General features: G+C 39.1%; 1 protein-coding gene across 2 annotated transcripts in view; it reads left to right on the forward strand.

The window, feature by feature from the left end:
• The window catches only part of polr3a (polymerase (RNA) III (DNA directed) polypeptide A), a 63694-nt gene that overhangs the window by 10583 nt on the left and 37289 nt on the right, over positions 1-15822 (forward strand). For both annotated transcript variants that reach the window (XM_056241793.1, XM_056241794.1), the window contains exons 8-14: positions 1690-1826; positions 3357-3460; positions 3542-3683; positions 8612-8752; positions 9622-9691; positions 13248-13375; positions 14076-14214. In XM_056241793.1, the coding sequence (XP_056097768.1) occupies positions 1690-1826; positions 3357-3460; positions 3542-3683; positions 8612-8752; positions 9622-9691; positions 13248-13375; positions 14076-14214 (861 nt within the window). The remainder of the gene's footprint in view (positions 1-1689; positions 1827-3356; positions 3461-3541; positions 3684-8611; positions 8753-9621; positions 9692-13247; positions 13376-14075; positions 14215-15822) is intronic.

The following is a 15822-nucleotide window of genomic DNA, read 5'->3' on the forward strand; positions in this document are numbered from 1 at the left end:
TAGGCAATATACACATCAAGCTTAATTTGACGGGGCTTGGCTGTAAACGCGATTAATTTATGGCGTAATTCTGAACCTCTTGGCTTGCCATACTAATCCTAACCAAACGTATAATAGGCTAGACACGCACCCCACACCACTACTAAACCTACCCATGCGTATCCTATGCACGTAAAAACAAATTTCTGCGTATAAATTGCACAATAACTGCGTGCTATAGAGACGCATTTAGTGTGACCGGGTTGATATGGCAACCAAACTTCACTGGTGAGACAAACGTGCGACGAACGGACGGTCAGGATGACGTTTTGGCAGGGGAAAAACTGATCAGAAAATTTAACGAAAATGTAACAGAACGTTGTAGAAATGAAGTGGAGTAGAAAGTATAATAATTGCTGCAAAATGTAACGAAGTAAAAGTAATAAGTATGCACTATTGATTCTACTTACGTAAGGTAAAGATATGTGAAAAATGTACTTAAGTAAAGTAACAAAGTATTTGTACTTCGTTACATTCCACCACTGGTTGCGCAGTGACGTGTGTGTTCAAGTGAGCCAGAAATGAGCAGATTCTGCGATACGCTGTATTTAATATATCATGAGGATCACGAGTTGCGTATTTACACTAAATCTGCACAGATTTGTCTTGCACGAACTTCCCCAGCAAAGTGAGTAAACACAGAAACGCCAGATTGGCTCGCATCTGGCGGGTCGAGGGAGTTAATCTCAATCCCTGAATGTTGCGCTCCTGTTTGTCATTGTGCTGAAACTTCACGCCAATAAATCATCAGGAATATTGCTGACTTGTGCGTCTCAAGCGCCCTCTTTACGCTCGTCCTAATGCCTGTTAGGTGTCCGTGGATTTGCCTATATTTGGTGTTGAAAATGGAAACGTCTTTAGACTTGGAAAATCGATTTTACAGTCGATTCAATGAACACTTATGTCTCAAAAATCGAACAGGATTTTTTTTGCAAAAGTGAAAGCCCTACTCGATTGGACACACTTATAGTCTTGCAAAAAATTAGCTTTTATTTATTATATTTTCAATACTTTGCATTTTAAAATAAACTTCTTCATGTCTGTTCAGTAGTTGCTATGTAACTAACATAAAACACAAATTTAAAATTGTGGTGCTTCTAATTAAGTGATAAAAACAGTTGTACAAAATAGGCCTACACACACCATACTCATCTTTGCACCAATAAAATGTGCAGCACTTTATGGTTTTACTACCAAATTATATGTACCTAATTAATTAAAATTACAGTGGAATGTTTTTCTCATCACATCGCGATTTCGAAGCACATGAGGAACATTACATTTACATTTATGCATTTACATTTTATTTGATTTTTTATTCTAAACTGTTTTAATTATTCTTATTTGTTTTGATTATTTTAATTTCTTCTATGTAAAGCACTTTGAATTGCCATTGTGTATGAAATGTGCTATATAAATAAACTTCCCTTGCCTTGCCTTATGCATTTGGCAGATTTGCATGACGGACATAGTGGATGATGGGATACACTTAGCCACTGTATTGGAGATTACTTACTTCATCGTGTGCACGCGTTCTCAAGTGGCCGAGACCGCAAGTGTGTGTATTTGGACAAGGCATCAGTCTTCTGGTGTAGGCAGTGCTGCTTTGACATTGAACATCATTCCCTTGCCTGGTTTTGCTATTTCCAGGGCGGTTTCGTGGTAACCTGTCTGGAAAGAGAGTGGATTTCTCCGGCAGAACGGTCATCTCTCCCGACCCAAACCTCAGGATTGATGAGGTCGCTGTACCGGTTCACGTCGCCAAAATCCTCACCTACCCGGAGAAGGTGAGAGCAGCTACTGCTGCGGGTCATAAGGCGTTCACAACTACTCATTTTTACTAGTCAATTAGTTGGTGAAATAGTTAAGTATATAGGATTTTTTTATAGGATTTGTTTTCCAAATTCTGATTTATTTAATTTAATTATTGGTTTAATTACATTTTGATAGTCAAGAAGCATTTATGTATTATTATTTATCTACAATAATGTGGCACTATTAAATGTAAAAAAAAAAATCTGAAAATTTCTGGATTTATGATTTAACGCATTAAAGTCCCACTCCGATCATATTTTGAGCTATTTGTAAACATTCCCAGTGGTCTTTAAATTATGATTATGCCATTTTTAGCCAAAATCACAAAACCTGTGCCGTTTTCTGGGACTTCGCTTCAGCAGAGCGGCAGTAGCTCATTAGCAATTCGCCTCTGCGTTGTGGGCGGAGCCGTTGGCACGGAGACGACCCTCCCCCTGCCCGTTGCTGAGAGCTCTGTCTCTCCCGCCTAGCTTACACCCCCAATACCGGTGGGGCAACAGTATTATATACACGTTAATTATTATTATCCGAAGTTAATCAAAGTTATCACCGATCACCGATCATTATTTCACTCCAAGACGTCGTGTGTGGAGACGCCCAGTGGAGTTACTACGTCACAACTCCAGTCGATTTTAACCGGCATTTTAGCGTCTGCTACTGATTCACAGCCATTTGAATGTAGAAATACTCAGAAATACAACTTTGAGCTTATTTTTCTCAAGATATGTCCTCTAACAACAGAAAAATGCCACAAGAACACGTTAACACCTAGAAAAACATTATTTTCATCGGATTGGGTCTTTAAGGCATTAAACAGTTTAAATAAAAAGTTGTAATAAAAAAAAAAAAAATTTAAAGTCCCCCAGTAGTCAATATTATCCCTTAAATCTCATCTTTGATCACCAAAATTACATATTTAAACGTTTTTTCCTTCTTGAAATGTCTTAAAACAGCTTGAATGTAACTCGACACCCTTGCCTCATTTAGTATGCGTGGTTCTATGAATATGCAAATGAGCCCTGCCTCCACTCACTCACTCAGCTCAGAGATCCACTGGTTGACGATCACACGTTGATCTGATTGGTTACAAGGTCGTTTGTGACGTCAGAAACACCAGCGATTTCAAACCGTGTTTTTGAGACTGTCTTTGGTTCACTGCAGTTTTAAGGAGGAAATACTCAGCAATGCTGTCGACTTATGAATTTACTGTACACATGGTTTGTCTTAAAGCACATTAAAAACACCACATAGACATAAACTACATTTAAAAGCTGGCAAACAAAGTGCTGCACAACAAAGGTGTACTGTTAAAATAAAAACATGGAAGAATGTTCCTTATATTGATAGCTTGCATATCATATGTATTCGGGTTCATACACTCCATAAAAACCCTGCTTAAAATGCAATGGATGATGGATGGGTCAGTAGTTGGTAATTTCGTGACTAATTGGTGCAAGTATAAAATGTGTAATGCAAAGACTTCGGTGTGTGTTTTCTTTTAGGTGAATAAAGCCAACATTGAGATGTTGAGGAAGCTAGTGCGCAGCGGTCCTGAAGTTCACCCAGGAGCAAATTTCATTCAACAGAGACACATGCAGATGAAGAGGTCAAATACACTTCTCTATCCTCCCCTTTTCCTCTGTGCTCAAAAAATCTGTGTGATATCTTCTGAATGTGTTTGTCTCAGGTTTTTGAAGTACGGTAATCGAGAGAAGATGGCTCAAGAGCTGAAGTACGGGGACGTGGTCGAGAGACACATGATTGATGGCGACATCGTGCTGTTTAACCGGCAGCCCTCTCTGCATAAGCTCAGCATCATGGCTCATATCGTGAGTTAGCATTCCTCATTTCTTGCAATGTAACTCTGCGGGGGCGTTTTATGTGGACGCAAATCAACATTTAAAAAATGACCGTGACAGAAAGTGACCGTATCGATGAATCCGATTTGATGAACGGATACGATTCTTAAATTCCAAAATCAATATTTTAGGGGCAACCCGCTGGTTTTTTCAACATTTTCAACATTTACAAAGCAGCGTTTGTATTCATCTAATAGGCTAAACAATTTTTTATTTCAGATTTTTATAGGCCAACAGTTTACAGCCTACGCTACATAACCACTGAACTTTTGTTTTATTTAACACACGGAAATGTTCATTTAGCGTTTTTACTAGTGCTGTTAAACGATTAAAATATTTAATCACATTAATGTCATAGTTAATTCGCGATTAATCGCACATTTTTATCTATTCTAAATGTCTCTTGATTTCTTTTTGTCCCATTATTTTTTCTCATTTTAATGCTCTTATCAACATGGAAAAGTGGATCGGCTTGCTTTGTGCAAATGTTTTTTATTGAAAACAACATCGGCATATACTGTGTTCAATTTCACACTAACATTCTCACTTGGAGCAAATAATCTCTCAATGTAACACTGTCCATCAATAAAAGGGTGAAAGAAATACTGACGAGGTCCTGATATTGACGAGGGGGCGGAGAATTCGCATCAGCTGTGTGTGTGTGTGTGTGTGTGTGTGTGTGTGTGTGTGTGTGTGTGTGTGTGTGTGTGTGTGTGTGTGTGTGTGTGTGTGTGTGTGTGTGTGTGTGTGTGTGTGTGTGTGCTTGGCCATCATCAAGTGGTGTTTCAGACTGGACGTGCTGCGATGATGATAGCTCAGTTCACAACGACAAAACACACAGATCACTTTGGTCTCGTCAATGGGACCATTTGGCAACTTTTTAAAAGTAAACTTTCCATTCAGAATCTTATTGGCATCCATTTCAGCGTCTCGCGCTCGACATCCACTCAAAACGTAACGTTAACCTACTATTTGGCCGGCTCGCAAGCCCAAACAAGTGTGTGTGGCGTGCCTGTTGTTTTGTTTCCGGTCTAGCTAGATCCGCTTGCGCTTTCAAAATGTCCTCGCGCGGCGCAAGCCATTGAAATGAATGGGTTTCATAGCGTAGCGCCGCGCACGCCGCGTCCTGTTGCAAAAGCATGTAAAAAAAACTACAAAGTTTGCTAGGCCAAAAAATTTACGCCGTTAAAATGGGTTTGCGTTAACGCCGTTAATAACGCGTTTAACTGACAGCCCTAGTTTTTACATTCGCTGTGCAAAAAATAATGGCATCCACTGTACGGGGGTTTAATCTATTTGCCTAGACTTATATACAAATAAAGTGACAGTTTCTTTCCCCGCCCCAACCCGACCCGCGGGTTATGAGACGACCCGCGCATTAGGGCTGTCACTTTTGTGAAAAAATCCTGTTTGGTTTTTGAGACACAAGTGTTCATTGAATCAATTGTAAAATCGATTTTCTATGTCTAAAGACGTTTCCATTTTCAACACCAAATAAAGGCAAATCCACGGACACCTAACAGGCATTAGGACTAGGGGTGTCGAAATTAATCGTTTTTACGAGGACGATTCGGTATCGCTTCAGTAATAGACCATAACCGATTATAATGAACTGACGCTTTTCTGACGTCATTTGTCGCGTGTGTGCTTTGTTGCGGTAGCATACAACGGGAGAGGGAGGCGAGACGCGAGAGCGAGTGTTTAAAAATGCTCCAACTACTTTAAAAGCCTACTACATCTGGGCACATTTCGGCTTTTATGGACAACCTGGTAAGCACGACCTGGAGAAGAACACATAGAATATGCAGGAGGTAAAACCACTAACTTGATAAACAACGTTAGCCGTTTTCACCGCGAGCTGTTAACTAACGCCTGCAGAGTCTGACTGCTTGTACGCGGATGAGCTCCAACGTCACACGAATCCGCAGCCAAATACAGATCATCCACCCGCCTCAATCATGTTCTCTGATAAAGTATCCGCACCCGATGGTCAAATTACAGTTATTCTGTGTTACGCATGATTATAAATGGATGATCGTCACGCGGTTGATGCGCGCATCTCTTACACTGATGAATGAGCGCTGCTTTTAAATGAACATTTCTTTAAAATAAAATTGATTTGACAGAATTTCTTTTTCTTAATGGCATAAACAGGCTTTACTCCCTTGAAACTTAAACTGGAATGTCACTATTTCTGTCACTGCGACTTCCCAAACAGGCGAACACGCACGCGCGCGCACATCAATTTTGAAGTAAAATTAAAAATTGAGGATGCGGTGCATCGTGATATCGAATTGAACTGAATCGTTGACATGATAATCGTAATCGAACCGAACCGTGAGACCAGTGTAGGTTCACACCCATAATTAGGACGAGCGTAAAGAGGGCGCTTGAGACGCACAAGTCAGCAATATTCCTGATGATTTATTGGCGTGAAGTTTCAGCACAATGACAAACAGGAGTGCAACATTCAGGGATTGAGATTAACTCCCTCGACCCGCCAGATGCGCGTACAAATGAACTTTGGCGGGAAACGCTGTCAGATCACGTGTTTCTGTGTTTACTCACTTTGCTGGGGAAGTTCGTGCAAGACAAATCTGTGCAGATTTAGTGTAAATACGCAACTTGTGATCCTCATGATATATTAAATACAGCGTATCGCAGAATCTGCTCATTTCTGGCTCACTTGAACACACACGTCACTGCGCAACAAATAACGGCGCGCTTGTTCACTTGCATTGAAGTAATAGCGAATATTAAAAAGCATTTGGTGAACAGAAAAGACTATATTCACTGTTGTATTTTCCAACATCCTACATGTTCTGTGTGCTGTATTGATCTGTCCACCTAACACACATTCTTGGTTAAAAAGGCCGTTAACCCTCTGGGGACCAGAGTGTTTTTGGGGCCCTTGGGATGTTTTGACATGCACTGACATTTGTGCTTTTTTCAGTTATTTATAAACATGTTAATGGCAAAGGTGTAAATTCACTCTATATAGCACAAACTTGGCTACCATGATATCTGAGCAACATGTATGTACATGTTTGTATTTTTTAATAGAATAATGTTTATGCGTGGTTATTGAAAAAAATAAAAATGAAAGTTGCTGAAATAAGACCACAAAACACATATTGATCATTTCTTCACAAGACTTTTGAAAATTGTATCACATAGCCTAGAATATTTGCTCCAAAACTATGTGAGAATCATCCTGACTACTCATTCAGATATGTCAACAAAGTCTTTTACATTTTTAATGACGTGTTTTGTTTGAGAAAGCTTTATGCAGGAGGCGTGATCTCTCATTAATATGTGTGGCATTCCACACCTGAGAAAGACAAAGACCCTCCCCATAATGGCCCTATTAGGTGCTATCAGGCCATATCATTACAGGAGCCTTGCACAAAGAATGAGGAGATTTAAAAAAGAATGGCTTTTAAATTGTTTGGATTTATATAAGGAAAATACAGGGTGCATACGTCTGGACACTTCTATCACACACCCTTCACCATATAGACATGGTTTTATTTCAGTTCAAAGTTAGAGTTGGAAACATCTTGAAAAGAAAATTGTCTTTCTCCATAAATGTCTTAGTTTGATCATACATATTTCAAAGTTGAGGATTCATTATTTTGATATAGCTTGAACAAACACTATAACATCTTAGTTGATTAGTTTATTGACAAAACATACTATATATTTAACATATGAGCAGAAACTCCTAAAAAAAAGCTTATTTGATGTCTATTTTAGAGTAAAAACTTTATCCAAAACGAGTCAACGAAATGTTGTCTGTTATTTAGTCTGTAACAGTGCGTATCTGTGCGTTCATTCATTCATTCATTCACACACACACACAAACATGATTCACATTTTTAAACAGTATGCTATTTTTCCGTTTACAGACACTACGTTATTCTATATCGCGATTAGAACAAAGCACTTGCAAAAAACACTTGCTTCTCAGCTGAATCTGTTCATCCTCGCAGTGAAAATAAACCCAGTGGTAAATGTCCCAGGATTGTTCCTCATATAGCCGCGCAAGACGACAGTAGATTAATCTGACTAAAAAATAATGTGTGTTTTCAGAGTTTATGGGCGTTAACGCGTCTCAATGTGTTGCTTCACATATTTGCGTTTGAATAGCGCGTGCTCTCCGTGGGCGTGTCACATTACCAGAGATAATCAGCTGAGAGAACGATAATGAGACGGGCTGACACGTCTCTCTTTTTATATAGATGACATAAACGGAGAATAATAATTTTAGTTTTGAATCGGATCATTTAAAAGTACAAACTCAAATGATTTAAAAGTTATATTGCTTATGGCTGGGTGAATAGTATTAGCTGAGTTGTGTTGAAGATTAGAGACGTGCTCCAGAAAAAAAGTTCACGGTGACCGAGAGGCAGAACGCACACCCTGTTTATTTTCTTTATTTTACAAAAGCACAATATTTTATTTCGATTGTATGTGGGCACATAAAAAAGTAGACATTTACCAGATTATTTTTTCATATTTCTTAACTCTATATGAACAGAAATGATGGTAGTACTTTAAGTCTATTTTTCTGCTATGTGAAAAAAAACGAGCAAAACGCGCCAGCACGTTTCTGGTCCCCAGAGGGTTAAAATCGATTCCCTTTTTTCGTTTTTCGAAACTTTGTTGGTTGGTCCGATCAATTGTGCAATCGATTTTCGAACGTAAAGTGACACTAATACACACACACACACACACACACACACACACACACACACACACACACACACACACACACACACACACACACACACACACACACACACACTAATAAGTAATTGATTTTGATTCAGGGGCTTAAAAATCTAAATCAAATTAAGTTGTGAAATCGGTGTCATTTCTCCTGTATTCTGTTCCAGGCGCGTGTGAAACCTCATCGGACGTTTCGCTTTAACGAGTGTGTGTGTACGCCGTACAACGCTGACTTTGACGGAGACGAGATGAACCTCCACCTTCCGCAGACAGAAGAAGCCAAAGCTGAAGCGCTCGTCCTCATGGGGGTGAGACACACCAACGACCAACACTTTACAACAAGGTTCATTAGTTCATGTATTAACTAACATAAACTAACAATGAGCAATACATTTGTTATAGTAGTTATTAATCTTTGTTCATGTTAGTTGATAAAAACCCAGCTGTTCATTGTTAGTTCATGTTGGTTCACAGTGCATTAACTAATGTTAACAAATACAACCTTTGATTTTTAATGAAGTATTAGTAAAATGTTGAAATTAATATTACCTACATTTTAAATTTAAAGTTTTATTAGATTGTCCTGGACTTGATACAAGTAGAATGCTTTTTTTTAATGAAGTTACCTCACTTAAGGCCTTATTTAGTAAGATTATGCCTGAAAAGGTTTTGGATTTCTTTATCATATGTTCATTTAAAAAGTCTTGTATAATATGACTTGCTGTTTTTGCTCGTTTGGTTTTTATCCTATTTGTATTTTTGTAATTGAATTTTTGGTCCCACTTTATATTAAGTGGCTTAAAGTACTATGTACTTGCATTGAAATTAATAATTTGATACCATAGACTTATTGTGTACATACATGTTTTTACATTGTACTTATGTTTTAAAAATACCAGCATGTAATTACAGCTGTAATTAGTGTAATTACATACATTGTGACCCTTCCCTTACAGTAACCCACCCTTAAACCAACTCATACCACACACACCTAGCAGCAAAAGTATTTTACAATACAACATCCACACAATAAGTACATTGTACTTCTTTTTCGATGTAAGTACATGGTACTTAAAGCCACTTAATATAAAGTGGGACCGAATTTTTGCCATGAAAATAGCCTTGGATGCTGACATGGCACTAAATAAACCAATCTGAATCTGTGTTCCTCACACAGACGAAGGCGAATCTGGTCACTCCCAGAAACGGTGAGCCGCTGATCGCAGCCATTCAGGACTTTCTGACAGGTGCGTTTCCCTCCTGAGCCAATCAGATTTCAGCATCTGATGTCTCGCCTGAAGATGGCGCTGTTAAACCGCTTGTAGCGACAACGACCTTCTTGTCACTTAGGCCTCGTTTACACTGTCAGTGAAATGTGACCCAATTCCGATTTTTTTACTCGTATGCGACACAGATTGGATGTGTTCTATGACAGTGTAAACAGAAAAAAACGCATGCATTCGGATATTTCGAGATCGGTTTCAGGCCTCGTTCATATGTGGAAATAAATCAGATGTAAATCAGATATGTGCCAATGCGACTGTCATGTAAACAGGCAGATCGGATTTTCTGAGGCATTAGGCTGCGTCTCCGCGGTTTAATGACGAGAGAAACCCCGCCGCGCATCTGCGGATGGACGGATGGCCCGATGAAACATTGTGTCATCGTAGGAGAGGAATGTGGACACACGTTGACACAACATATCAAAGGTTGGCTTGCTCATCCTAAAATTTCGGACCCACTGCTCCTCGTTAAAGCCCGCCACGATCTCATGAAAGTGCGTATATTGCACTTCTTTTTTTTTTCACGTGCCATTTACGCCAAAAATAGTTTTTTCGTGCATGATACGCACTTTATGGCGTTCAATACGCACGTTTACAGTGCGTATCATATGCAAGCAAAAACTATTTTTGGCGTAGCCTATAAATGGCAAGAGAAATAAAATTCGTGCTATATTCACTTGCATGAGATCGTGTTGTATGTTCCCACCTGTCCTGAGATCTCGCTGCGCGTTCGTCCATCTGAGCAAGAAGACCCCTTTAAACATCCGCGATGTTTCAGTCAAGTGTAAACGCACGACTCGGATATGGGTCACCATTTAAAGAACGTGTAAACGGACGGCCCAAAAAATCGGATATAGGCAACAAATCAGAATTGGGCATCAAGACCTGCAGTGTAAACGAGGCCTTAGAGGTGTTGTAGGATTATTTCTGACGCGTGAGATCCAAACAAGGCGCTTCCAGTCCAGTACTGCATGTATCCCTTTATTTGTCACAGTTAGAAAGCTAAAATTGCTTTTATTTTTTATTAAACAGTGCTTTAATGAACAAATTGTGTCCTTGTCTTTAAATTAATTCAATTACAAGTAAACGTTTCTCAAGGATAACAAAATTATCTGCTAATGCTGTAAACTACTAGGGCTGTCAATCTTTCTCTATAATACTATTCGAATTCCATTCCTTATTTTATTTAATATTCGAATAATATTCGAATATTAAATGCTCAAATTCATCCTATTATTAATATTTACGACATTACACAGGCTTATGGATCGCCAATGCCAATAGCATGTGGTTGTTGTTACACGTTCTGTCCACTCGAGGGACATCTAACATTACAATAAACATTTTATTCGTGCTGAATATGGTTGCAGCGCTACCGATGGTTTTCGGCTAATATCTCCGCTAAAACAACACCAAAAATTCTGAAACTTATATCGTTCTTTTCAGTTCGACTAGACGGTTCCAACGAGTTTGGTGCTCGCCGAATCCGTTGAGTTTTCACCGAGATATTTGCGCTTCACGGGCGTTTTTTATGTTGTTAACATTTACCATTTTTGACAGTATTGTTATGATGATACAGCGTGGATAACGTGCACAATTGTGTTACGATTCAAAAACGTTATTGTTCATCAGACGAAACAAAAGCATTTCATTTTCACATGTGTGTAAGTCAAGGTGGCGAGAAAGGCAAGATTGCATAATAAAAAAATTAATGAATGGGAATAGGAGCAGGCTTCACTCAATGATTAAACTTAAACTTTAAGAATGCTGGCCTGATGATTAGAATATATAACGTTAAACAGGAAAGAGGCCGCACTATGCATAAATTGTTTTATTTGCACAAACGCGTTTCGGCGCGTGCCTTCTTGAAACGCGTTTGTGCAAATAAAACAATTTATGCATAGTGCGGCCTCTTTCCTGTTTATATATATAAAAAAAATTAAAATATACATAAAAAAACAATATTCGAATAGTAACTTCAGCATTCGCATAGTATTGATTTTTTTAATATTCGAATTATATTCGAATTTCGGAATTCGTTCCAACAGCCCTATAAACTACAGCCCTTAGCAACATCAAAGCTTAACAACAGAGCCTAGACTTTTAGCCTAAATGATATAATAATAATAATCAACACTCAAATAACAAATTGTATGAAAACATGTAAACTGCACATAAGGCCATTTTTGCATTAACATGTTTTTACTCTAATTTGTTATTGTTATATAATAATTTACACAGTTGCTGTTATTTTCATGACAACTATTTTAAACATACATTAAATAATCAAGATATCATAAACAGGTTAAGTAAAATATAATATATAGGCTAATATATAGCATTTATTTAGTGAAAGAGTTAGCAAACCAGCAAGCTGTGGACACTGAATGACTTGCCTGAGGTAAATATAAAGCTATGTGGAAAACTAAGCGTTTTATTGACGTATTTCCGCTGTTGAAACACTGATTGAGTGTTTACACGAGTTATGATGCCTTTCAGTAAGTAAACTGTATCTTTCAACATACCTTCAGGTGTCCATTCATGTTTATTCTGTAACTGAGGAAGATCGCGCTCCGCGCTGCCGCATGCATACAGTGATATCTGTCACGCCACATCTAAGAGCGCCAAAACGGCATTTATTGTTTGCATTTCGTGATCAAATAGACATAATTTGAAAGATTACACCTTGCTTATTATCAAAAGTAACAAAACACTGAGCTTATTGCGACTATATGTGGTTAATGGTGGTTAGGCAACAGCCCTATTCGTTGTGTACACATAACACATGAGGTGCAATGAGCCGGGGCTGGGCGGGGCAGCAGGGGGCGGGGCGTGTTCGGTTCGCCATGAGAGTATCGCGATACGTATCGTGGGTGGTGTATCGCGGTTTTTCGGTTCGGTTCAAATATCGTTACACCCCTATCCAATAGTGTAAATCGCGGCAGCAGCTTCAGGTTGGTAGTACAAGGCATGAAATCATGAAATGTGTGAAATCAGTGTATGGCTGTTGAAGGTGCAGTGTGTAATTTCTAGTGTTGAGGTTGCGAATTGCACCCAACAGAAGTTACGGTGGCCGACAGGAAGTGATGTCGTCATCGTCTGAGACAGCAGAGAGTAGCCAGTTAAGCAACGAGGTTTCATTACAAAGATAAATTAAGAAATTATTCAGTAAACGATGTTATTGTGAATATTATTGTTACTTGTTTATCATTGTGTCAGTGTTTTATTCGCTGACTTTAGCAGCATCTTTGCACGAAGAACAACATTAGTGACGAAACGCATTTGTCCGTTCGGGGCCTGCCGTAGAAACATGTCGATGTAAGCGACCCGCGGTGTGTGTAGATAACGCCTCATTCTAAGCTAATAAAAGCATAACGGTTCATTATGTAAGGTCTTTATACACCACTGAAAACAAAGTTATTTATATGATATTGCATTTCTGTCAACAGATCCTCCTAAATATTACACACTGCACCTTTAAACCGCTGATGGTCATGTGTTTTTCTGTATCATGTGACAGGTGCTTACCTGCTCACGCTCAAAGACACTTTCTTCGACCGGACCAAAGCCTGTCAGATCATCGCCTCCATCCTGGTGGGAAAAGACGAGAAAGTCAAGATCTCCCTCCCTTATCCTGCGATTCTCAAGGTCTGGATCAACTGAAGCTCTGTGGGGGGAAATTATTAAATTGCCACTCAAGTGCTCCTTCTCTCCTTATAAACACTGTACATGCTCTTTTTTTTTCTTTTCGGAGCCGTTTTAGAAAAAGGAAAGTTCTTTATTTGAGACACTTTTTATTTTATTTTTTTATTGCTTTTGTCTTTGTATGGGTGTTATTTGACGTTATTTGATTTATTATATTTTTTGCTTTGAGTAATAACTGCTCACCGAGTATAATGTTAGTTATTTGATCTGTCTAATTAGATTAGAGTTTTGATATCCATATTACAAAACAGGAAGTGACATCGTTTGGACCCTTTTTTACAGTATGCTGGAAAGACAAATATACTTTTTCTAACCTTCTTTAACCTGGCCTAATACTTTCTTTTTAGTATCAAATGCATCAAGCTTTTCATCTTGTTTCACTTTCCCCCATTAATGATGTGCAATATAAACCTTATAGATGTCAAACCTTAAAAATAACTATGAAATGAAGTGTGTGTGCGTACGAGAGCGTGTGTGTGTGAGAACGTGTGTGAGTGTATTGCAATATTTACTTTTAAGGTAAATCAGAAACATGTCTTCAAGGTTATGCACTTCATTTTTATGAGTTTGTGCGCTAGTTATTTGATGATTTGAAAGTGTAATGTTGACCTGAGAGCGTCACTGTGACGTTTGTGTGTTTCAGCCGATCAGGTTGTGGACGGGGAAGCAGATCTTTAGTCTGATACTCAAGCCCAGTAAGAGCTGTCCAGTGAAGGCCAACCTGCGCACCAAAGGCAAACAGTACAGCGGGAAAGGGGAGGATCTGTGTTCCAACGACTCCTGTGAGTGACGCGCAGCACTTTAAACACGCTCTGTGTGTGTGTGTGTGTGTGTGTGTGTGTGAGAGAGTGGGCATGTTTAGCTATACTTTTGAGGACCAAATGTCTCCACAAGGACAGTAAAACTTGAGATTCCCTACTTTTGTGAGAACTTTTTGCTGGTCCTCACAAGGAAAATTGATTAATAAACATATTAAAAAACATTTTTTTGAAAATGTACAAATTAGTGCTGTCAAACGATTAAAATATTTAATCGCGATTAATCGCATTAATGTCATAGTTAACTCGCGATTAATCGCATTTAATCGCACATTTTTATCTATTCTAAATGTCTCTTGATTTCTTTTTGTCCCATTCTTTTTTTCTCATTTTAATGCTCTTATCAACATGGAAAAGTGGATCGGCTTGCTTTGTGCAAATGTTTTTTATTGAAAACAACATTGGCATATACTGTGTTCAATTTCACACTAACATTCTCACTTGGAGCAAATAATCTCTCAATGTAACTGTCCATCAATAAAAGGGTGAAAGAAATACTGACGAGGTCCTGATATTGACGAGGGGGCGGAGAATTCGCATCAGCTGTGTGTGTGTGTGTGTGTGTGTGTGTGTGTGTGTGTGTGCTTGGCCATCATCAAGTGGTATTTCAGACTGGACGTGCTGCGATGATGATAGCTCAGTTCACAACGACAAAACACACAGATCACTTTGGTCTCGTCAATGGAACCATTTGGCAACTTTTTAAAAGTAAACTTTCCATTCAGAATCTTATTGGCCTCCATTTCAGCGTCTCGCGCTCGACATCCACTCAAAACTGGACGTTTTGAACGTTCCTATAACATTCAGAAATAACGTTTTTATAACTTAATGGGAACGTTATGAAAACATTCTTATAACCTAAAATTGTTAGCTGGGGAAGAGGAGAGATTCGCGATTGCACTGAACACGTTTTAAGTGCAGGCATATTCTCTGAGCGAGCCCAGAGAAAATTCTTACAAGAGCAGCGTGTATCTGAGAGCGCGCGACTCGAGCAGGGAGATTCGTGCTCGGCACATTATATTCCGCGCGCGAGCAGAGAGATTCGCGCTCGCGCATCCGGCTCGCAAGCCCAAACAAGTGTGTGCGCGTCGTGCCTGTTGTTTTTTTTCTGGTCTAGCTAGATCCGCTTGCGCTTTCAAAACGTCCTCGCGCGCCGCAAGCCATTGAAATGAATGGGTTTCATAGCGCAGCGGCCCGCATGCCGTCCTGTTGCAAAAGCATGTGAAAAAAAACCTACAAAGTTTGCTAGGCCAAAAAGACCGTTAATCGCGCGATAAAAAAATTAACGCCGTTAAAATGGGTTTGCGTTAACGCCGTTAATAACGCGTTTAACTGACAGCCCTAGTACAAATGAAGAAAGTTGTGTGTGCTGGGTAGGTTTAGGGGTCGGGTTAGTGTATGGGTACAGAATATACAGTATAAAAACCATTACGTCTATGGAGAGCCTCCACAAAGATAGTAAACCAGACATGTCGTTGTGTGAGTGTGTGTGTGTGTGTTAAAGTCATGATGTTTTCATGATTCCTGAAGCGAATCGAAGCTTCTCCATCGGGATCGGAGACGTGACGCTCG

The sequence above is a fragment of the Rhinichthys klamathensis genome, unplaced genomic scaffold, assembly GCF_029890125.1.
Source record: "Rhinichthys klamathensis goyatoka isolate OS25496 unplaced genomic scaffold, OSU_Roscu_1.1 h1tg000677l_1, whole genome shotgun sequence".
Lineage (NCBI taxonomy): Eukaryota > Metazoa > Chordata > Actinopteri > Cypriniformes > Leuciscidae > Rhinichthys > Rhinichthys klamathensis.